The sequence below is a fragment of the Carcharhinus amblyrhynchos genome, chromosome 1, assembly GCF_965287045.1.
Source record: "Carcharhinus amblyrhynchos chromosome 1, sCarAmb.v2.hapA, whole genome shotgun sequence".
Taxonomy (NCBI): Eukaryota; Metazoa; Chordata; class Chondrichthyes; order Carcharhiniformes; family Carcharhinidae; genus Carcharhinus; species Carcharhinus amblyrhynchos.
The window spans coordinates 36,654,632-36,679,011 of NC_137324.1; the positions used below are offsets into that span (position 1 = coordinate 36,654,632).

The 24,380-nt window shown below is 42.0% G+C and overlaps 1 protein-coding gene across 2 annotated transcripts in view; it reads right to left on the bottom strand.

The window, feature by feature from the left end:
* Window positions 1-499: 499 nt before the first annotated feature.
* The window catches only part of spag8 (sperm associated antigen 8), a 40,659-nt gene continuing 16,778 nt past the window's right edge, over window positions 500-24,380 (bottom strand). Inside the window, exons 4-6 of one of the 2 annotated variants that reach the window (XM_080209108.1) lie at window positions 22,789-22,909; window positions 20,661-20,723; window positions 500-671 (exon numbers count right to left, since the gene is read on the bottom strand). In XM_080209108.1, the coding sequence (XP_080065234.1) occupies window positions 561-671; window positions 20,661-20,723; window positions 22,789-22,909 (295 nt within the window). In that variant the 3' untranslated portion in view covers window positions 500-560. Of the gene's footprint in view, window positions 672-4,548; window positions 5,333-20,660; window positions 20,724-22,788; window positions 22,910-24,380 lie in introns of those variants that run through there. The other variant, XM_080209188.1, reaches the window with a different exon arrangement.

Here is a 24,380-nt window from a genome sequence, read left to right on the forward strand (position 1 = left end):
TGAAAATGTTCCTATGTGCCTAGTTTTAATAAATGAAACCAAAACAAGTTTACAGAATTCCTTATGAGCCATTGGTGCCTCTATATCATTATGAAGACATGCCATTTCCAATCTTTTCCACACCATCTGTCGGAGCATCCTCTGGGATGCATCACTGAAATCTGTAGCCGCACTTCCTCATACTCTAGTCCACACCACTCTTATTGTATTTACTGCATCACTTCTGCAGCAATCTGTGCGTATAGTCGGTATGAAGGCTGCCAAAGCCCTTTGAAAACTGTAATGTCACGCTTGCTTGTGCTAACTTCCACCTCTCCACCCCATTTGTCAGCCTCTCCAAAGCCCTGATGCTAAATGGCTCCCTTTCAGAGAGGTGGTGGTGCAGTGGAGGTGGTGGCATAGTGGTATTCTCACTGGACCCAGGGTAATGCTCTGGGGACCCAAGTTCAAATCCCACCATGGCATATGTTGAAATTTGAATTCAATAAAAATCTGGTCTACTGATGACCATGAAACCATTGACAATTGTCATAAAAACCTGTCTGGTTCATTAATGTTCTTTAGAAAAGGAAATTTTTTGTTCTTACCTGGTCTGGCCCACATGTGACTCCAGAGCCACAGCAATGTGGTTGACTCTTAAATGCCCTCAGTCCATGGGCAATATACCATAACTAAATGAAAAAAAACATATCAGAAGGTCACTGCAGATGTCCTGTGGGAGCAGCCACATGTTCCAAAAGTGATCATGGAGTTGGGATGTTGAAGAATCTGCAAAAATAAGTTCTAGACTTGCACAGAAATGAGTGGATGAAATCTGATAATTGTATTATTTGCAATTAAGATTGAAAACCTTTTCAACATTCCTTTCCCTAAGGCATACCATCTGGTTAGCTTCATACCATGAAATCGTGAGCAAACATATATACAAAATATATGAATGAATTAGCTTAACTTACAAATTTAATAGGATGTAATAATTCTAATCTTTTTGTCATCATGTATGCAAAAGCTAATACTTGATAAGCCAGATTGAAATAACGAACACATTGATCAAAAATTGTATTACAAAGCTACAAGATGCCCAGTTACTGTAGTGCATCCTTTACAAACTAAAATCACAGAATTATATTGTCAGTCATTACATGTTTCACTGTTTAAATTAATCACAAAAATGATTTTGCCTCAAAGGATATGTTGCAACAAATGCCATAGGTTTGGTATGGTTAACCAATATATTCTAAGAACAAGGCTTATCTTCTTTACATTCACTCAGGTGATATAATTCAGGTCAGAAACTCTAAACTGTTTTATGAGGTCTGCCTGTATCATAAGCAATACAGTTTGAATTTGGCTAGATCTGTGGATCTAGAGTCATTTGAGGTGGTTCACTTCAGGGTGTGATTCAACTGACCCACCAGGGAGTTTTATCAAACAAAGTTTATTTGAGAATGCAGTTCACATATAGAAATAACTTTTAGCAATTACAAACAAGAAAAAAAACAACTACCATATTGTGTAAAACTTAAAAACGCTATAAAATGTTCCAACCAAACAAACTTCCCAATAAACATACACGAGCCAGAGGTTTAGCACAGAAAATACAAATGCTCACATGATGCTGGAACTTCGGTTGGAAAATTGAAACTCTGACTTTCCAGAGTTGTAACTTCCAGCAGCACTCAAACTAAAGATAATGCCACTACTGGCCTCTAGCTTTCAGCCATGAACGACTGCAAGAGACAGAATTCTCACTTCACGAAGGCAAGGAGACGTGCTTCCAGCTAGCCAGTAGAATTTACAATATCAGGGAGAGAGAAAGAAAAACACTGCTTTTCAGTCTGATGTCCAAATAACTTCTAAACTAAAACAGCAGCCGGCAGCCCAAAACTGAAATTAAAAGAACTCTTGTCACCTGACTATCAATCATTCTCCCCCCAACAATGCAAAAGATCATAAAATCCCAGACACTGCATGAAGCCTCGAGTGAAGTAAACAAAACCCATTTAAACCATTGACGCAGCAATAAAAGAACTTCTAAGCAGACAGCTTGACAACAATGAACAAAAAACCCACTTACAAACTGCAGAGAACAAGATTTTAAAAAAATTCTTAAAGATGTACTAGCATTACACAGGAAATGATCAAATAATACAGTAATAGTGATTTGTCTCAATGTTTGGAGTAAAGGAATATTTCCATTGATCTGCTGCCATTAAAATGTCAAAATATTTTGTAGTCTTCCAAATGTTAATTTTACACAACATTAAGAAAAATCTCAAAAACTATTTTATAAACTATTTGCAATATTATATAAATACACACAACACATTGTTATAATCAAATAGTAAAACTTTAGATTTAAAAATGAATCTGTAAAGTTTAATTTGCACGTAGCTGGACAACTTTTTAGTTCAATGTGGATTGTTAAATACAAAATGGTTGAAAGGCATTATCTGCCTGGGTGCTTGGCAGTTCAGCTATATGTATGACTCAGAACTAAACTTGTTTCCTCTAGTCAAATTTGTCTGAATGCATGACTTGAGTAGTTATTTGAGTTCTACAGCTATGGACTTCTGTTGATAGCTGCAAATAAATCTGGGGAAAATGTTCATGTAGCTAAAAGTCAATTAAAAAGAACAACATATGAAAAATGGGTAACAATAACTTTTGAAGCGTTGATGAGTAAAAGACACAGTAAGTTAATGGTAATGGCAGTGACCTAATGTGCTGGATGGCCAGAGTTCAAATGATTGCTGACTGAGAAACGAGATTTGTTAGATCTGGCAATTTGTCAGCTGACACCAGGGATTAAGTGACAATGAAAATTACAAAATTGTTGGAATAAACTCAATGAGCTCAATGTTTTTAAAAATTTGAAAGGGATAAGCAGTCATACAGAAAAAGCTTCTACTTGTGGGGAGTCCAAAGCTAGGGGCCATAAAAGTAAACTGGCTATCAAAAATCCAATGCAGTATTTAAGAGGAACTTCTTTACTCAGGAAGTGTTGGGAATTTGGAACTTGTTGCCACAAGTAGTTGAGGCAGCTAGCATAGAAATATTTAACAGAAAGCTAGAAACACAACTGAGGGGGAAAGGAATGGAGGGTTATCTAATAGAGAAAATGAGATGGGTGAAGGTCTGTATGGAGCTGATGTATTGGCATGGATAAGTTCATCCTGAATGGCCTGCTTCTGTGCTACAAATTCCATGTAATGTCACTCAGAGAAGGGAACTTGATGCATTTACTTAAGGGGAGATATTCTACCCCCGGTTTTCGGTGGCGGGGAATACTGAAGTGGGGGAAGATTGAGTGGGAGGCTGAAAATACTTTTACGTCAGTGGGCTGTACCAGGGGACAGTGTTGAGGGTGGTGTGGTGGGGGGGGGAACGCAGTGGGAAGTCCCGTGGGAGCGGTGCCAGGAATTCCTTGTTCATGTGGTTTGGGGTATGTGGGGTCCATGTCTGTGTCCTTGGGGGAGGTTAAAGGGGTGAAGGAACAATTGCACTGAAAGCTTGTGATTTCAAATAAACCTGTTGGACAATAACCTGGTGTCATGTGACCTCTCATCTTGTTCACCCCAGTCCAACACTGACATCTCCATATCTGGTGGTTGGGGCAGGGTGGGGGGGGTTCTTTTTTCATTCCAAGATCTGTGAAGAGTTAAGATTGCTGGCAGGGTGGGCTTGGACCAGCCTCCTTTTTTTTTTAACTATGTGTCTGGTAATGCAAATGGCGGGCTGCATTTCACTTTCCCCATCTGAGTTGATACTTGGTGAAAAAAATGAGAAAATTTCACCCATGGTCTGACCTACATGTGACTCCAGTCTCATACTAATGTCCACAGCTAAACTTAAGGATGGACAACGAATGCTACCTTGCCAATATCACCCCTATGAGTGAAAATTCACTGTTTCCTTCCAAAGTAATTTAGTGGAAGAGTCCGATTGTGCAAAATTCTATCATTAGGCAGACATGGACAAAATTAAATTTGTCTAATAATTTTGCATTTTTGCTGATTTGAAATTCAGAATCAACCCGCAACAGTCCCTTATGCAAATAGGGTTGTGCCGAGTGGGGTGGCTTCACTGGGCAGAGTTCCCACTAGTCTCAGCTATTGTACGCTGGTGAATAAATTTTACCAGCACACGTGGGTTCACCAAAGTTTTTGATCCTGGAATATTCAAGAGAAGACAATTTGTCACCTGAGTAAAGGCCTTCCTAAAAAGGGTCCAATGTGGTTCTTTTTGGTGTACTGGCAGATCTGTCTGCCCGGTCCACTAGGTGGTTGACCAGCGCTGCATTTTCCACACCACTCCATTTAATGGCTGGCCCAGCTCTTCTGATCTTTGTGTGGATGCACAGCAGCACTACTGAACTTGACTGGTTCTGCAAAATGGCAATTAGTTCTTGGGGGGTACAGGGGGGGCAAATGATGTTCACTCATTGTTACAATGGCCAAGCCATCCATGGAGAGCAATTTTTTTTTCTGAAGGGCACAAACACTTGGGGAACAGGGGGGAGGGTGTGGGGGGTGGATCACGCAAAGGTCTGTTGATATTGGTCAGTGCTTTCCAGTTTCGGAGCAAGAATGGCTGGAAAATCCCGCCCAATGTCAAATATTGTTGAAGCAGAGGTTGAAGGTTCTCTCTGCCACAAATGTATACTCGTAGTGATCTGCCTGCAATTTGCTATTCATATGTAGCACCATGTTTCTGAGTCAGGAGTTCCTGGTTCAAGCCCCACTCCAGAACTTGTTGGTCATGGAACAAGTGACATGGTTCAGTCAGGGTGATAATCAGCCTGCTAATCCTTCCAACACTTCTCCATTATTGCCCACAGCAGGAGAAAAGTGTGGGTGAAGATATGAATCAAACATGTATCTACTGGAATTAATCGGCAGAACATCATGGACTAGCCAGGCTATATTCTTTGCCCATTCATTTTAATGGATAGAAAATTGCAGACTGGCAGAGTAATTCATACTGTAAGACTGTAGCAGGAATGGGACTTTTTATGTGTTAACTGTCTAACCAGGTGGGATTCAGGTTCTGGTACACACTCTTCTCTTCATTGGCAGTGCCACTAGACACATTGAAAAATATCATTTATAATATTTTAGCAGATTTTTTATTTATATCAGAATGTTCCAGATAAGTAGCAACTTTTCTAATATATCTATGCTTAATCTAATTACTGTAAGCAATTCATTTCATGGAGCCAGGTTATTTTCCAGGCTGTAGGTTGTTAGCTATCCAATGTTTCCATTATTGGTTTAGAAAATGATGTATTCTTTCTAAATGGAGTATCTCCAGTCTTTATTGGAGTCATGCCCTGTTTTGAAAGAGAAGGAAAGAAAATAATTTGTGGGATTAATTTTAGAACAAATATTTTCAACAACAAAAGTTTGCTTCTGAATTTGATGCCAGTAAGAACCCAGCTGTGGACGCTGTCACGAGCAAAGGCTGATTGGTCATCAATATTTAGAGAAGCTTTAAGGATCTGCTATGAGTTAAACTTTCTAACTGTCTTACACTAAGGGTGGAGTTTCCAGCCCCGCCCAGTGCCAGAATCATCCAGTCCCATGGAAAGTCTATGGACTTTTGCCTGGGCCACCGAATTGTCTGTCCTGCCCCACAATGGAGCCGGAAAATCCTGGCCGAAGTAATGTCGGATTATTTCATCAGAGATTCCCATTTTCCAATCCATCCAGTAACTTCTGACATGTTGTTAAACACAGACATTAAAATGCCATTACACACACATTACAGGCAGCAGGGTGGCAGAGTGGTTAGCACTGCTACCTCACAGCTCCAGGGACCTGGGTTCAATTCCCGGGTTGGGTTACTGTCTGTGTGGAGTTTGCACATTCTCCCTGTGTCTGCGTGGTTTCCACTGGGTGCTCCAGTTTCCTCCCAAGGTCCAAAGATGTGCAACTTAGGTCCATGCTAAATTGCCCCTTAGTGTCCCAGGATGCATAGGTTAGAGGAATTAGTGAAGTAAATATGAGGGGTTATGGAGATAAGGCCTAGGGTGCGATTGTGGTCAATGCAGCCTTAACTGGCCTCCTTCTGCATTGAAGGGATTCTATGATTCTACAAAAATAGAAAATGCTGGAAAATCTCAGCCGGTCTGACAGTATCTGTGGAGAGAGAACAAAGCCAATGTGGATACGTTGATGCTGCCAGACCTGCTATGATTTTCAGATCCCAGTATCCGCAGCAATTTGCTTTTATCTTAAAGCATGATTATATCTGAATGGGATACTAAACAGCGTGGGGATAATAATGTCTCATTTGCTACAGCACATTGATCTTGAGGTTTTCAGAGGGTGCCACGCATAGGAAAGGGGATTAGAAAGGCTTTTTTTTGTGGGACGGGTGAACTATACTGCTGGAGGAAATTAATTGTAGAGGGAGATACGCCTGATAGTCCTGTGCACAAATTGTGTGCGGGCTCCCATTGTACTGTGCATTAGCCAGAAATAGGTGCATTGGTTGTGGAATAGTTCAAAATCTCAGTTACACGGGGAATCAATATCTGATGTGTGAAATTGCTATTGCTAGCACATTACCAAATCTGACAAGTTACATTGACATGGGCAACAGCAGTCTAAAAAAGCACTTTAACTTTGATGCAACCTAAATTATGTATGGAACCACATAGAAAATATTTTTTAGATGGAGTCCGTGATCAATACTATAGGGTAGATATATCTGAATACTTTTGAGATTAATTTGACAGATTTTTGATCTACAAGGGAGTGTAGGGCATTGGGTGGGGAGACAGGAAAATGGAGTTATGGCCATCAACTATAATCTTATTGAATTGTGGAGGTGGTTCGAGGGGCCAGATGGCCCATTCCTGCACCTGTCTCTTATGGTAATGACAAATAGATGGTCATGAGTAAAAGTTTATGTTTCGCTAAAGCCATGAATTCAGAGGAGCAAAGCTGCTGAAAATGAAACCATTGAGAGGAAAAATGAAAAATGGTATGGGGGACAGACAGGAAGTAATGAGTCTTGGAAGTCAAAAAAGGTGGTGGTGACTTGCTGACTAGGAACTATATCGCCATTTCTACTCTGTCACTGGGTCAAATTTGCAAAACTCCCTTCGTAACAGCATTTTCCTACATCGCATGGATTGCAGAAGCTTAAGGCGGCAGCTCACCACCACCTTCTCAAAAACAATTAGATGGGAAATAAATGCTATCCTAGTCAGCAAGACCCACATCCCATGAAAGAATTTTTAAAAATCAGCAAACCTTCCCTCATATTCCAGATGCCTTGTATTAGATGGATTAAAAACTGTTAGAATGAATACCTTAATGATATATCAAAAGGTTTCTATGATGTGCAGTTGCGGGCATTGGACTAGGGTAGGCACAGTAAGCAGCCTCACAACACCAGATCTGAAAATAGACATGGGGATTGCAATGGGAGGTTAACCTGCTCCTGTTCCTTCCAATGCAGGCAGTTTGTAAACTTCATGCAGATTGCTAATTTAAATGAAAGCAGTGTGCAGCTCAGCAGTAATCATGCTTTTGAGTGACTGCAAGGCTCAGCGGATGGCTCAGATTTTTATATGGATCGTAACTCTTAAAGCTAACCTGCACTATTTACAAGCCAAGAGGGATTCATTCTGGCTGCAGTAGGAGAAGCCATTCTGTGCCAGAAGAGCACTGAGTAATGGCACAATTTAGTAAAGGGCATGCTTTGATATTTTCTCTGACACAGGAAGTAGACAGGACCTTCATCCACAGAAGACCAGGATATCTTCATGTGAAGGAAGCAGGAACATACAGCTGTTGAGGCCCTTCCATCAGTGTAGCCCCAAAAACCTGGAGGTATTCCTGCAAGAAGTTCAATGACCTCACATAAATGGTCAAGATCAGTAAGTACATTTGCAAGTGGCATACCCTTAAAAATGAACCAATAGCCTCACAAGCTACTGAATTCACCAACACCCTTTCACTTGCCTACCGACAGATCCAAGCAAGCACAGTTCAGGCCTCATATTCATTGCTTCATCTTACCCTCACATAATTAGCACTGCTCCAAACCTCACACAAACATCTTGCACACACTCCCTGTCTTCTATGTTTAAAGTTAAAGTTTATTTATTAGTCACAAGTAAGGCTTACATTAACACTGCAATGAAGTTGCTGTGAAATTCCCCTAGTTGCCACAGTCTGGCGTCTACTCGGGTCAATGCACCTAACCAGCATGTCTTTCAGAAAGTGGAAGGGAACCAGAGCACCCGGAGGAAACCCACACAGACATGGGGAGAACTTGCAAACTCCACACAGACAGTGACCCAAGCTGGGAATTGAACCCAGGACCTTGGCGCTGTGAAGCAGCAGTGCGAACCACTGTGCTAACGTTCCGTCTCATTATTTTCACAATGTTTACTGTATGCCTCATGATAATGAGGTTGTGCAGGATATAACATTGCCTGACAAATTGTGACATGCACTTTGCTGAGTACAACAGCACTCCTCCAGAGATCCAGCCAGTGGAGTTGTTGCAGGAGAAACCCATGTCCTGCCTCTCATTGCATCCATTTTACTCAAAAGAGGTTGGGTTTCACATGGTGGTCAGTGGATAGACCTTGTTAACTGGCAGGTTTAAAAATGTAGTCCAAAAACTAATGGAACAGTGGATTGGCATGGGATAAGACATCATGACATCGCAATAAAGTGGATGAACTTTATTGTTCATCACAATAAAGTGGATGAACTTGCAGCGTGGATCAGTACCTGGGACTTTGATGTTGTGGCCATTTCAGAGGCATGGATAGAGCAGGGGCAGGAATGGTTGTTGCAGGTTCCGGGGTTCAAATGCTTCAGTAGGAGTAGAGAAGGAGGTAGAAGGGGGGGAGGGGTAGCATTATTAGTCAAGGATTGTATCACGGTGTCAGAGAGGAAGTTTGATGAGGACTTGTCTGTTGAGGTAGTATGGGCTGAGGTTAGAAATAGGAGAGGAGAGGTCACCCTGTTGGGAGTCTTTTATAGACCTCCTAAAAGTTCTAGAGAGGTTGAGGAAAGGATTGCGGAGACGATCCTGGATAGGAGTGAAAGTAATAGGGTAATTGTTATGGGGGACTTTAACTTTACTAATATTGATTGGAATAGCTATAGCTCTAACTCCTTAGAGGGGTCAGTTTTTGTACAAAGCGTGCAGGAGGGTTTCTTGACTCAGTATGTTGACAGGCCAACTAGAGGTGAGGCTATATTGGATTTGGTGCTGGGAAATGAGCCAGACCAGCTGCTAGACTTGGAAGTTGGGGTGCATTTTGGTGATAGTGACCACAATTCGGTTACGTTCACCTTAGTGATGGAAAGGGATAGGCAGGAACCTCGGGTCAGTACTTTTAGCTGGGGGAAGGGTAATTATGAGGCTATTAGGAGAGAATTAGGAAGCATAGATTGGACTAGGAGACTACAGGGTCTCGGGACGTCCGAAATGTGGAGTTTTTTCAAGGAGCAGCTACTGCGAGTCCTTGATATATATGTCCCTGTCAGGCAGGGAGATATTGGTCGAGCTAGGGAACCGTGGTGCACTAGGAAAGTTGATTCGCTGGTTAAAAAGAAAAAGGAGGCTTATGTCCGGATGAGACTTGAGGGCTCAGGTAGTGCACTAGAGAGCTTTAGATTGGCTAGGAGGGAGTTAAAGAGAGAGTTAAGAAGGGCTAAAAGAGGACATGAGAAGACTTTGGCTGATAGGATTAAGGAGAATCCTAAGGCGTTCTATAGATATGTTAAGAACAAAAGGTTGGTTAGGGCAAGATTAGGGCCAGTTAGAGACAGCGGTGGGAATTTATGTGTGGAACCGGAAGAGATTGTGGAGAGGCATTGAACCAATATTTCTCTTTGGTGTTCACGCAGGGGGACATAAATGTAGCTGTGGAGAACACTGGGTTACAGGGTTGTAAACTGGACAGTATTGCAGTTGACAAGGAGGATGTGCTAGTTATTCTTGAGGGTTTGAAAATAGATAAGTCCCCTGGGCCAGACGGGATTTACCCTAGGATTCTCTGAGAGGCAAGGGAGGAGATTGCAGAGCCTCTGGCTCTGACCTTCAGGTCGTCGTTGGTCACCGGTATAGTGCCAGAAGATTGGAGGTTAGCGAATGTTGTCCCATTGTTTAAGAAGGGGAACAGAGACTTCCCCGGGAATTATAGACCGGTGAGTCTTACTTCTGTTGTGGGTAAGGTTTTAGAAAAAATTATTAGGATTAGGATTTATAGTTATTTGGAGAGTAATGAAATGATTAGAGATAGTCAGCATGGTTTTGTGGACGGTAGGTCGTGCCTTACTAACCTTATTGAGTTTTTTGAGAAAGTGACCAAAGAGGTGGATGGGGGTAAGGCAGTTGACGTGGTGTATATTTGGACTTTAGTAAGGCGTTTGATAAGGTTCACCATGGAAGCCTTCTGCAGAAATTGCAGATGTATGGGATTGAGGGTGATTTAGGAAATTGGATTAGGCATTGGCTGGCGGATAGGAGACAGAGGGTAGTGGTTGATGGTAAGTATTCGACATGGAGTTCAGTTACGAGTGGTGTGCCTCAGGGATCTGTTTTGGGGCCACTGCTGTTTGTAATTTTTATAAATGATCTGGATGAGGGTATAGCTGGGTGGATTAGAAATTTGCTGAATACACCAAAGTCGGAGGTGTGGTAGATAGTGAGGAAGGGTGTCTTAGTCTACAGGGAGACTTGGTCAAGTTGCAGAGCTGGGCCAAGAGGTGGAGGATGGAGTTTAATGCGGAAAAGTGTGAGGTAATTCACTTTGGTAGGAATAATGGATGTGTAGCGTATAGGGCTAACGGTAGGACTCTGAATAGTGTGGATGAACACAGGGATCTAGGTGTATGCGTACATAGATCCCTGAAAGTTGGGAATCAAGTAGATAGGGTTGTTAGGAAGGCATACAGTGTCTTGGCGTTTATTGGTAAGGGGATTGAATTTAAGAGCCGCAGCGTCATGTTGCAACTGTACAAAACTCTGGTGCGGCCGCACTTAGAGTATTGTGTGCAGTTCTGGTCCCCACATTATAGGAAGGATGTGGAGGCTTTGGAGAGGGTGCAGAGGAGGTTTACCAGGATGTTGCCTGGTATGGAGGGGAGGTCCTATGAGGAGAGACTGAGGGGTTTGAGGTTGTTTTCATTAGAAAGAAGGCAGCTGCGAGGGGACCTTATTGAAACATATAAGATGATCAGAGGTTTGGATAGGGTGGACAGTGATAGCCTTTTTCCTCGGATGGAGAATGCTAGCACGAGGGGGCATAGCTTTAAATTAAGGGGTGGTAGTTATAGGACGGATGTCAGGGGTAGGTTCTTTACCCAGAGGGTGGTGAGGGATTGGAATGCCCTGCCTGCTGCAGTTGTGGATGCGCCTACTTTGGGGGCATTTAAGAGATCCGTCGATAGGTTTATGGATGGAAAGGGTTTGGTTTAGGTTAGAGGGTCATTGTTTTTTAACTGGTCGGCACAACATCGTGGGCCGAAGGGCCTGTTCTGCGCTGTAATGTTCTATGTTGTATGACTGTTGCCAGCATTCCAAACATTTGCATGATGTACTGAGCTTGGTCACACACTACCCACACATCAAGGGTGTAGAATTCTTTGTGGCACTGTTCATCTGTAACTTGGATGTGGTGCCTGTAAAGCCATTTGTGTACAGTCAATGGCATTCTGCACCATGGGGAAGTCTGCTTACTGTGAAACCACATGCAACTCTGTCTGCTTCTCTCTAGTTGGAAAGAGTACAATGTACTGTCCTGGCAAAAAAGAGCTTCAGTCACCCCCCTTCTCCTTCACTGGATGACAAATTGGGAGATGTGGAAATATTATCTGCTCAAGCCTGAAAGGATCACAATACAAAAAGGTTTTCGACAAGTCACCTTCACAGCTATTCTCACCCTGTTCTGAGGCTGCTCGCTACAGAATCTTTCTCTACCTAATCCTGTTCCATCCTCTGTTGCTGAGGAAGCTTCACATTCACCTCCTTTAATCTGGCCTATTGCATCCGCTGCTCACAATGTGGTCTGCTCTACATTGGAGACGCCAAATGCAGACTGGGTGATCACTTTGTGGAACATCTTCAGTCCACCTGCAAGCAGGACCCAGACCTTTCTTATCGCTTGCCACTCAACACACCATCTTATTCTCCTATCCACGTTTCCGCCCTTGGCCTGTTGCAATTTTCCAGTGAAGCCCAATGCAAACTGGAGGAACAGCGCCTTATAAATAAAAGCAAATTACTGCGGATGCTAGAATCTGAAACCAAAAAAGAAAATGCTGGAAAAGCTCAGCAGGTCTGGAGAGAAAAGAACTGATGTTTCGACTCCAGATGACCCTTTATCAAAGCTAAAACGTATAGTAAGCGGGAGATACTTATACTGTAGGGTGAGGGAAAGAAAGATGAGTCACAGCCACAGAAATCAGGGGAAAAGGCTGCTAATGGCAGTCCATAGACAGAATAAATGGTGTGAATGGCCAAATGGCGGAGAAGTGAAAATCAGAGGGTAAGCTGTGACAGATGAAGATATCAGGGGGTGGGTGTGGGGGCGGGAGGGGGGGGGGTGTTGGGGATGGATGGAAGAGAGGTAAAATTTAGAAAATGGGGGAAAGGGGAATCAAAGCGGGAGAAAAGGAAGGAAAGGGGGGATAACATTGGGGGAAGAGTGGGGGGGAGAAAAACAAAGACAATAAGACAATGAAGAAATAAAAGATAGATTACAGTAAAAATTAAATGAAATGAAAACAAAGGGGTCTGTATGCAATCAGGACCCTGACCTTCCGTTGCTTGCCATTTTAACACATGGTCCCACTCCCAGATCCACATGTCTGTCCTTGGTCTGCTGCAATGTTCCTGGGAAGCTCAACGCAAACTGGAGGAACACTGCCTCATCTTCCGGCTAGGCCTTCCAGTCTCAACATCGAATTCAACAACTTCAGATGATTAGCATCTCGACCCCTTGTTTTCATTTTACTTAATATTTTTACTGTTCAGTACTTTTTATTTCTTTATTGTCTTTCTTCATTTTTCTCCCCTCCCAATCTTTCCCCCTACTCTATGCCCCCTTTTCTCCCCCTTTGCTTCCCCTTTCCCCCATTTTCTAAATTTTACCTCTCTCCCACCCATTCCACCTCCCCTCTCCACATCTTCGTCTGTCACAGCTTACCCTCTGATTTCAGCTTCTCTGCCATTTGGCCATTCACACCGTTGATTCTCTCTTTGGACTGCCATTAGCAGCCTTTTCCCTAGTTTCTGTGGCTGTGACTCATCTTTCATTCTCTCACTCTGCAGTAAATATCTCCCACTTTCTATGCATTTTAGTTTTGACAAAGGATCATCTGGACTCAAAATGTCAGCTCTTTTCTCTTCTTACAGATGCTGCCAGACCTGCTGAGATTTTCCAGCATCTTCTCTTTTGGGAACAGCACCTCATCTTTGCTTAGGCACTTTACAGCCTTCCGGACTGAACGTTGAATTCAACAACTTCAGATTGTGAACTCTCTCCTCCATCTTCACTCCATTTCCATAATATTTTTCATTTCTTCCATTGATTTATTTTTCCATTCTCCCCGTTTTTTCTTATCCTGCTTTCCATCCTTTTTCCCTTACCACTTTCTCCCCTCCCCCTACTCTACCTCACTGTGGCCATCTCTTACCTGTTCCAGATTGTCTTTTGACACACAGCTTATCTTTGTTATAACAGTTAGACATTCTGATCTCTTAACATGTCACTAATAGTTCCTTTCTTTTTTTTGATATGTTTGTTGAAACTTTTCTTATAATTTACATAACAAACAGATACAGATCCACGCGGTGCTCGCGTGTACTGAGCACAGGGCTCCCTGTGACCAGGGGACAAGCCCCTGATATCCCTGGCACCCACCCCGCCCAAGTCCCAGCCAATTGCACTGGTAATGACAGTGATAATATAAAAACAAAAAGGCAGAGGAATGTCACTGGAGAACCAACTGAGTGCCCAAACAACCCAGGCTATAAACTAGCGAGCAGAGGACAGAAAGAGAGACAGCAAAGGAGAGAGAAGAAAGAAAGTGACAGGGAAAAGAGAAAAGTTCTTGTGTTTGTCCCTGCATCTCGGCGGGGTGGGTAGATGTACCCAGGTAAAGGGCCAGCATGCATCCACCTATCGGCGGATCGGGGGGCAGGTTCTGTGGGAGCACCCAGGGTCCTGGGGCCATTGGGATTTACTCACCTGGCCCCATCTGCAGCATCCCAACATGCGCTATAAATGGGTGCCAGGTCTTATAGAACCTATGTAGTGTGCACCTCATCTTCTCCAGCTTAATGATATCTACCACCTCCTTCACCCATTAAGAGTGCATTGGGGGTGCATCCGATTTTCACCTAAACAGGATTAGTCATCTTGCCAGGAGTGTAGTGAAAGCTACAAAATCCACTTGGAATTTCGGCACAGTGAATTTAAAGGCACAACCCCAAACAGGGCAGCCTGGGGGTTGCAGTTATGTTCCGATCTAGCATTACTGCAATCGTTTCAAATATTAATTCCAGTAGTTGTGATGGACAAGCCCAGAAAATATGCAAGAGGGTGGCAGGAGCTTGCTGGCACCATTCAAAATGGGGCTTGTGCCTGGGTACATTCCAGAGAGCCAAACCCTCGTTAGATATGGTTTGTGTAGGAGTTTACGCTGTATCACACCCAGCTGGGCACAAATTAGGAGGAATGTACTCGATGTAGCACCATGTCCCAATCCTCCTTCGAGAACTCCTCCCCAGATCTCGTTCCCATAAAGATTTAACTGATAGAGAGTTTTGTTGGGCCAGAATCTGAGAATAAAGAACAGAAATTATACCATGCGTAGTAATCAAAGGCACTAAGAAGATGTTAATGGAGGCACAAGATGGGAGCATCGGAAATTGGGGATTGGCCCTATGCACAAAATCTCATATTTGCAAATAGCTGAAAAAGTGCATTGGAGGTAAAGCAAACTTATTCACCACCTGACTTGGGGAATCAAGTTGGACAGGTTGCCGATATACAATAGCAGGTTGTCCGCGTGCAGCAATACTCTCCATTCGATTCCATCCCGACCAATCCCCACCACTCATTTGATGTTGTGAAAAGCTGCAGCAAGAGGTTTGATAGCGATGTCAAATAACAGGGGTGGGGGGGGAGAGGGGGCATCTGTGCCTAGTGCCCTGGGACAAAGGGAAAAAAACTGAATGCACCACGTTTGTCCGGACTGAGGCTAAAGGGGCGGAGTACAGTATTTTGATCCAGGAGGTGAATTTTGGGCCGAATCCGAACCTACCGAGAGTATAAAATAAATAATCCCATTCCACCAGATCAAATGCTTTTTCAACAACCAGCGAGATTAACATCTCTGGTAGCTTGTAGATGGCAAGCATATACATAATGTTAAACAGCTGCTGAATATTCGAGTACATATGTTTATTTTTAATGAACCCAGTCTGGTCAGGCGAGATGACAGAGAGCAGAATGTCCTCCAAGCGAATGGCTAGGATTTTGGAGATCAGTTTGAGATCACATTCAGCAATGAGATCGGTCTGTAGGAGCTGCAGATTTGCGGGTCCTTAAGCGCTGAAAGTCTGTGGGAGAGAGCGGTTCTCACATGATTCATTGATCATGCACAGTAGCGGAGGAGCCAACCTATCCATAAATTTTTTGTAGAATGCGATGAGATACCCATCTGGTCCCGGGCATTTCCCGCTCGGCATAGTTCTGGCCATCCTAACAATTTCTTCAATGTTGACGGGTTTGTCTAGTGCCGCAGCCTCTCTCCTGTCCACCACAGGGAGATTCAGTGCCCCAAAGAACTCCTGAAAGTCCGCCTTATTGTTGGTATTCTCCAAGCTATAGAGGATTGAGTAAAAGTCCCTAAACAGTTTATTTATTCGCTGTGGATCTGTAGAGACCCCATTTGGAGTCTGCATTTGTGGTTAGACTTTTGGCGGAGAATTGGTGCAGCTGATGAGCTAGTAACTTTTAGTACCCTTCTTAACCATAATCACCATCATTTACATTCACTTTGTACTTTTGTCCATAACAACTTTGTCAACCTCTCCTTGTGTCTGTGTGGGATTCCTCTGGGTGCTTCGGTTTCCTCCCACGGTCCAAAAGATGTGCAGGTTAGGTGCATTGGCCATGCTAAATTCTCCCTCAATGTACCCAAACAGGAGCCTGAGTGTGGCAACTAGAGGATTTTCACAGCAACTTAATCGCAGTGTTAATGTAAGCCTACTTGTGACAATAGTAAATAAACTTTAATCTTAAACTCTCGCTGGCCCTCTATCATAGCTCCAACCCCTTACCCACTACAATATAAATCTCATCCAATTTTCAGCTGTCTTTAGCACAAGGAAGAGAGATCCAGACTCAAAACGTTAGCTCTATTCTCAGAGATGTCGGCAGAGTAGCTGAGATTTTGCATCCTCCTAGGCGTTTCCTCCTGCTCAATCTCTCTGACATATTAAAAGCCAAGGAGACAGGAGAGAGAATGGATGGAATTACAACCACTACTGCTGTAAGTCTCTGACCCATGCAGCTTTACCATGTGGCTCTCTTCTGGTAGTGAATGATCAGTAAATTTATGTTAATATCTTCTGAATAGGCTATACCTGATTATTCAATTATTTCCTCAAAAATTGAGATATAATGCATCAAAAACTATGCTAATTATTCCTTCAAGCCTCTTTGATCTTCAGATGGTCACATACCGCCACCCATAAAATGCTCAAGTATTTTCTCCAGAACAAACAAAATTGTTTCCAATGCTGTCTTGTCTCTTCTAGTTATCATGGATAAATGATGTGACTCCCAATCTTGTGTCTGAATTAGAAACAAGATAAAGATTATCCAAAAAAATGTTTATCTTCAGTTTTGATTTCCTCATTCAGCCACCAATCTTGCTAATTTCCTCCTTCTTCTTCTCCAGGGGATTTATTTCTTTCCCATGTTCTTTTTGTTTTTGCTTCTTCAAGGAATGTGGGCATCGCTAGGCTAGCAGTTACTGCCTATCCCTAATTTCCCTTGAGAAGGTGGCGATTGAGCTCCATGAACCACTGTAGGCTTACAGGGGTCTTAATATTTTCTTATTTGTCTTCTGTTTGGTTTTCCGGTTCCTTTTGCAATTCAGCATTCTTTAGCATGCTATAGTTTAAACATGTGTTCTTTAAGAGTTTCACTGCTACATATTCTGAAAAGATCTTATTGAATGGTAGAGCAGTCTCAAGGGGGCCAAATGGCATACTCCTGCTCCTAGTTCTTATGTTCCATGTTCACGTATTCACATCTTAGACTGAAGACCCTTGTCAGGCCCCACTTGGAGTACTGTGTGCAGTTCTGGTCGCCTCACTATAGGAAGGACATGGAAGCTATTGAAAGGGTGCAGAGGAGATTTACAAGGATGTTGCCTGGATTGGAAGGCATGCCTTATGAAGATAGGTTGAGGGAGCTGGGACTCTTCTCCCTGGAGAGACTAAGGTGGAGAGGAGACCTGATAGAGGTTTATAAGATGTTGAGAGGAATAGATAGGGTGGATTCTCGGAGGCTATTTCCCAGGACTGAAATGGTTGCTACGAGAGGACACAGATTTAAGGTGCAGGGAGACAAGTACAGAGGAGATGTTAGGGGTAAGTTTTTCACTCGGGGCGGTGAGTGAATAGAATCGGCTGCCATTGGTGGTGGTAGAGGCGAACTCGCTGGGGTCTTTTAAAAGACTTCTGGATGAGTATATGGGATCTAATGGGATTGGGGGTTATAGATAGGTCTATGGCTTAGTAGGTATAGATGTGATCGGTGCAACTTGTGGGCCGAAGGGCCTGTTTGTGCTGTAGTGTTCTATGTTCTATGTAATATGAAGTCTTCACAGGGAATGATGTGCTATATGCAACAAAATTGGAAGCATATTCTACTTAAACCGATTTATAAAGTGTGATTCTCTGGCCTCCCTTCAGTGTTTTTCTTGGTGATGGGAGGCGATGTGCTGTTTGCTGGCAGTGGGATCTTCTGATCCCGCCACTGTTAATGGGGATTCACATTAAAACCACCCATGTCAATGATGACAGGGAGTGCGCCATCAGCGGGACCAGAGAATCTGCCAGTGTGAACAGCTGGAGAATTCCAGCCATAATTTTGAAAAAATATATAGAGGATGTTGGAAAATATTTCCCCACTATTATATGCTGCATAGCTATGTAAATAGTTCAAGTGGCTATGGTGGATAGATAAGTGGTATATTAGCAAATTATCCATACCATGTTGTGAATCTTCCATATGGAAGTACTTGAACTTTCACCCCATGATTTTAGATGTTGCAAATCTTTTCACTTTACCCCTAACAGATTAGAAACGCTCATCATAACAAAACACTTTTTTGCCTAAACAACATTTTTATTTGTGTTGATCAAATGGATTTGTCAATTTTAACTTTGTTGTTTTTAATACAACTGATTGTATTGCACCTACTTTCTCTTCTTCTTAAGTCATAATCTTGCAATTGTTGTCATATTATTCTTTAGAAATAATATGACTTATTTGCCAAGTTTGATAAATGCCGAGCTTTAAAATGTTCTGTACTCTCTTAGTCTTACCTTGTGTCTCACAATCATGTTTTCATGATTTAAACTTGCAAATGTTTTCAATGTTGTTTGGGAAAATCACCCCCTGAATCTCATACCTTGCTCTTGTTGTTTTTGCGAAAGTATTAACAGCACGTAAACCTACTTGTCAATACCAACTTATCCAAACTTAAAGCCAACTTTTCATGTTTCTTTGCTTAATTGACCAAAATTGCTTCTTTCTCCTCAATAGTCACATGTTTTCTAATATTCAGTATGTGACTCTAAAACAACAGAAGAGCTGCAATATATCACTCATCCATAAATCTTCAATATAGCTGGATTGAACCAGTTAGTTAAATCCAAGATATGATTGTTGAAATAACCGTCCGAGCTTAGCCATTTTTTTCCATTACTGTTCTAACAAGCGTCAAGCAGCTGTCAGTGTTGGCCTCCTCCTCTATACCCCCTGCCTCGTAAATCTACAGCTGTCAGTGAGATTTCTAACTATACACAGCTCCTTTTCAGATGGAACACATATATTCAACCACACAGGGATTCAGGTTAAAACAGAGAGCCCAGTGTGAGCAGAAATTCCGAATTAACTGGTCTAGATACATGAGGCATTCACTCTGGCTTTGCATAATCCAATTCAAAAGACGAGTTTTAGCAAGATTGCTTCTAGATGGAAATTAATTTTTAAGCTTATGTAAATATTTCTGCAAATGTGTTCAGAGATGATAAAATGCTAGAATCAAGAATTCAATTTCAGACTTTTCCCCCTTTTTAAAATGTACTAAACCATATTTTTGCAACATCAAATCTCACAATTTTGCCCTATCCTTAATTATCAAGTGGAAATTTTCAGTTGAACATTATGGGATGTATGTCCAGAATTTCCAATTTCTGATCGTATGCTGAATGTACCCCCTCCCCCCCTCACCCCAAGATACACTGGGAGACTCTTCGGAAGTCCCGATGGATTGACAACGTGGGAACTGTTCGCAAGGTTTAAACCTCTGATGGCCAAGACCCCTGTCTGGAACCTTCCAAAACTTTGAATCACAGACTTCAAATGGTTCATACTCACTTAACAGAATAATTACTCAGAAAAATTTAGAAGGATTAAAACTTTCACAAACTCTCCCACCCATCTCCCCGCAGCTGAACCCCCAGACAGCTCAGCTACATCCTCTACTACCCAACTACACACACCCCTACCTCCAATCACCCGAATCCTGACTTCCTGGACTCACCCGGGCAGCATGGTGGCACAACGGTTAGCACTGCTGCCTCTCAGCGCCAGGGAGCTAGGTTCAATCCCTAGCTTGGATCACTGTTGGTGTGGAGTCTACATTTTCTTCTCATGTCTTCTGGGTTTCCTCCAGGTGCTCTAGTTTCCTCCCACAGTCCGAAAGACGTGCATTGGCCATGCTAAATTCTCAGGCGCCGGTGTGGCGACTAGGAGAATTTCACAGTTATTTCATTGCAGTGTTAATGTAAGCCTACTTGTGATACTAATGAATAAATAAACTTTAAACTACCGTCTCATCCATCTGTGTGGCATCCTACCCCTTGCCTACTTACATGCACTCCCACCACATCACCCACTTACCTGCCACCCTACCCGCCCTTACCCACGTATTTATACTCTTAACCATCTCTTCATGACTTCTGGCACCTCTGGGCTCTCTACTTACTGGAATATGGCAGCTAGTGCTGTAAAAAAGAGGGTAAGGTTTGGCTTCCCCTGATGATTACTTAGGATCTCATATGCTATTCAGCACAGAATCTACAACGCAACAGAGGTCTCCCAGAACAGGTACACTCTTGATTGCCAAAGATTCCTGGGTTTGGAGGCCCAGGCCAAGAATGTGGAGTCCCACCTTAGGGTAAGAAATTAGGAACGCAACGATTACCACTGTTCACAGGATTCAGCCCTTTTATGTTTTCAATTAAATTTATATCCTATGTAGTAAATTTTTCCATTAAATATTGCACACATGCAATCTATACAAATGCAATTGTATAGATTCCTTTCAGCTGTTAATATGTTCCCATCCCTCAAAACAAAATAGACTTACTTGTACTTGCGTAGAATTTTCAGACCAGATCGTGATCGGCTGTTCAGTTTTGTAATTATGGTTCTATAATTAACAGTTCATACATTAGACCACAAAACAGGTCTTGTCAATAAATGCTAACACAAACTGATAATTAAAAGCTCTATTAAATGGTTAGTTTTAAATAATAGGAAATTGAAAAACATTTATTCATTTGCCTTTAATCCATGTATATTAAGACACATAGATGCACATTAAACAAGACTATCATTGTTAACTATACAAATAATGGAAAAGGAAGCAGGAATGAATCAGTCGTCATTATGTTCTAGAGCCTTAGCATAAATGATAACTCACCTTTCTCTTTCAGGACTGGTAAAAATCTGTGCTTTCTATTATCAAATGTCCAACATTTGTAGTTTTTTTTTATAGCTAGGTTGCATATGACAGAAATTGGATATATCTGTGTTATGGCATCTCAAGTTCTCATCCACAAAGCAGTCCCTGAGATGCCAATGTGCAGTTTTCTGCATTTTGTGCCCATGGTGCTTTACAAACACCCTTGTTTGCTTTACATTCCAGCTGTTTGTAGGAAGCTACATTTTCACAGACCAGCAAAAGCTTAGTGAATTGGAGCTGGAGTCAAGAATATTGGAAATTTGGTAGCCTTCATTTTTATCCAGTTCTAATGTCCAAATCTTAAACTCCTACCACAGTGGGTTCTGAGGCTGGGTGAGTGTGAAATTGCATGGGTAGGAACTTGCAATGATCTTACGCTGAAGTGAGTAGAGCCTCGGATGGGAAGCCTGCCCTTGTCCAAAATGAGTTCCTTAAATGGACAATTAATGGCCACTTAAAGGCTGCACCCAGTTTCAATTTCTCGGCTGACAGGTAGATGAAAGCTCAGGGGAGGGGGAACAAGTTGGAAATGAAGAAAAATTGATGTTGGGCAGTAAGGTGGAGCGGGGGTAGAATGGGAGGTGTGTGCCTCCATCAATAGCCCCACCCTGAATGGGAAAGTCCACCCCTTAAGGCCCAGTGACCTCCAGATCTCCATCCAACACCGTTCCCTCTGGCCTATGCCCCCCGATCCTGATTACCCCTTGCACAAGCCTTCAGGCTTTCCCTATCTCCCACTCTATGACGCTTGACACCTACCTGGGCATCTATTCCCGGCACTGAGGCTCTCACAGTTTCATGCAATGCCTCTTCCGGCCTCTGCAGCGTTGTTGCTGGAGGGATTGGAGACCTGCTAGCCAATCAGATTGGCAGGACTTCCTCTTGACGAAGAGCGGAAGTCCCGCTTTGTGCCAATTGATGTTTGTTTAAGTGTTAAATGGCAGCGGGGCTCTCAACAATCAGCGGGAATGTGTTCCCCAGGGAAACGGAATACTGATCTAAACTGGTCTAGTGTCATTTAAAATGGAACACCAGTAAAACAGGGATATAAGCATATTACTCCAAACTGTTTTTTCCCTTCTGGAAAGTCCCCCACCATCCTAAAAATTCAGACTCATAAATTCAGCAGTAACTTGTAGAAAGACTAAATCAGCTTCAGCAACAAAGAACAAAATAATGCTTATCAGCAGTTAACTAAAATAATTAAAAAGTGTCACACTCACAATCAAGAATAGGTTTTCCAGTTTCAAGTATAACATTACAAATTAAATTACCCTCATTCAGGGGTTAGGGATGTTTTTTGTACATAAGACATGAAATGAATGATTTTTCTACTCTTGGTTCAATCAGGCATCAGAGTACAATGAAGATAAACAGTATTTCATGAAGTGAAGAATCGTGAAGTATAAATAGGCTTCAAAAAGCTAAGTCAACCTTCTATAAATATTTCTGTTCGATACATTTTTCATTCTAAACAGGTTGTAGAGCATTTGCTGTGAGATATTTATTATTGTTTATAATCTGTTAAAGTTTTACTTCAATTTTTTTTCTTCTTGACTACTCTGTGAGAAATGTTATTTGACAACCCTCCCTTTTCATTGCACACATGCATTCTCAAGAAGTGTTGTGCCAAATGGCTAGACAGTTCTGCCTTTTCCATGTTTGAATGGCTGGACTTTCCTTAGTTTATTTGTACCAGGTATTGAGGCATGAAGCTAAATAAATCTGTGTTTTATACTCAGATGCTTACCATAGTAGGAGGACGCGGAACAGACTTAAAGCCTTCCACTTTGAAGTCACGTCCTGTCACAGACAATGATTCCATCAGATGGGAAGGTATGGAAGCTTCATATGCATCGAATAATTCCTTGCTGAAATGTGAAGAAAGTATGGTACAAGAGAAGGATCTTAGCAAAAGGTTCGCTGAGCATTTTATCAACCATTAAGTACATGTCTACCACTAGCATTGGATGGAAAAGCACAGAGAACTGAAGCAGGGCAGCAAGAGGCCTCCAAAATTCTCACATGCCGCATATGGTTTACACATGGTGACATACACCGGATGAAACAAAACTGCTGGACTGAAGTCTGTCTGTAAAAGTCAAGTTTCATTATAAGCTGAGGAAATGTCATTCAATTAAGCCATCTAAAATGTGGCACCTCAGGTATTTGTGTCAGAGGGGGCAATACATGAGAAGAAATTTAACAAAAGCAGATGTGCATTATGGCTAACGTTTCCAAGCTAGCTTTTTTGAAAACAACTTTACTCACCAAACTATATGATGTTACAGTAATAAAAAAAAACAATCTAAACTTTCACTGTTATTTCAACCCAACACAAAGAACCCTTACAAGTTTCACTCTCCTAGCTAATTTCAGAAATTCGTATTGAGTGTCCAGTCATAGGCTGGGTACTTGTTTCGATTTTAATAGGGAGCCTAAATTAGTGAGAAAGTTGCTATGATAAAATATAAACAACAGTTTGAAAGAAACCCAATCAGGATGAAAAGAAATTGTTGAAATTCCAAAGGAAGATATTGTTTTCCATTTTTAATAGTTTTCAATAATGACCCAGAAAATTATTTCCAGAAATGGAATGTTGATAACTAACAAAGAAAAAGCATGGACAAAACAGTCTTACTTAATATTTCTTCCATGAATGCAGCAGTGTGCCAGCCAGCCAGCCATTCAATCAGTTGACTTGGACTGAGCTATAGATCCACGCTTGGCTGCATTATTCCCAGTCTGATAACTTTCTATTTTTTTCCAAATATTCCAAGTGCCGTGTTAAGGAGAAAAGATCAGGTAGCAAAAAAGTGTCATGGTCTATTTCCTCTGATGTGATTTCAGTTTCTACACTAAAGTTTTGGAAATAAATGATTTAGATTGATTTGAAAATGCACATGTCTGTACTGATAAACTGTGATTGAACTTGAACGCCTTAAAGGGGGGAAAAAAGACTAGATCTATGCTGTGAATACTGCATCTATCACAATTGTATTGAAGCATTTCAGAGCACAACATGACCTGCATAGACAACTTAAATAACATTGGACTTTCTGAACCAATGTAAGATGCTGGAATTGGACTGGGATAAACACAGTAAGAAGTCTCACAACACCAGGTTATTTGGTAGCAAAAGTCACTATCTTTCGGTGTGCTGCCCTGACCATTTTGAAATGTCTGTAATGTTCCTTTGCTTGTATTGATGCACCTCAGAATGCAACATGATCTATGTAGAAAACTTGAGTAATAGTGCACTTTGTGTGATGGCTATTTCGAAATGTGTTGTAATATTCTTTCAGATATTTTATGAATAAAGTATATTTTTACAGCAAAAAA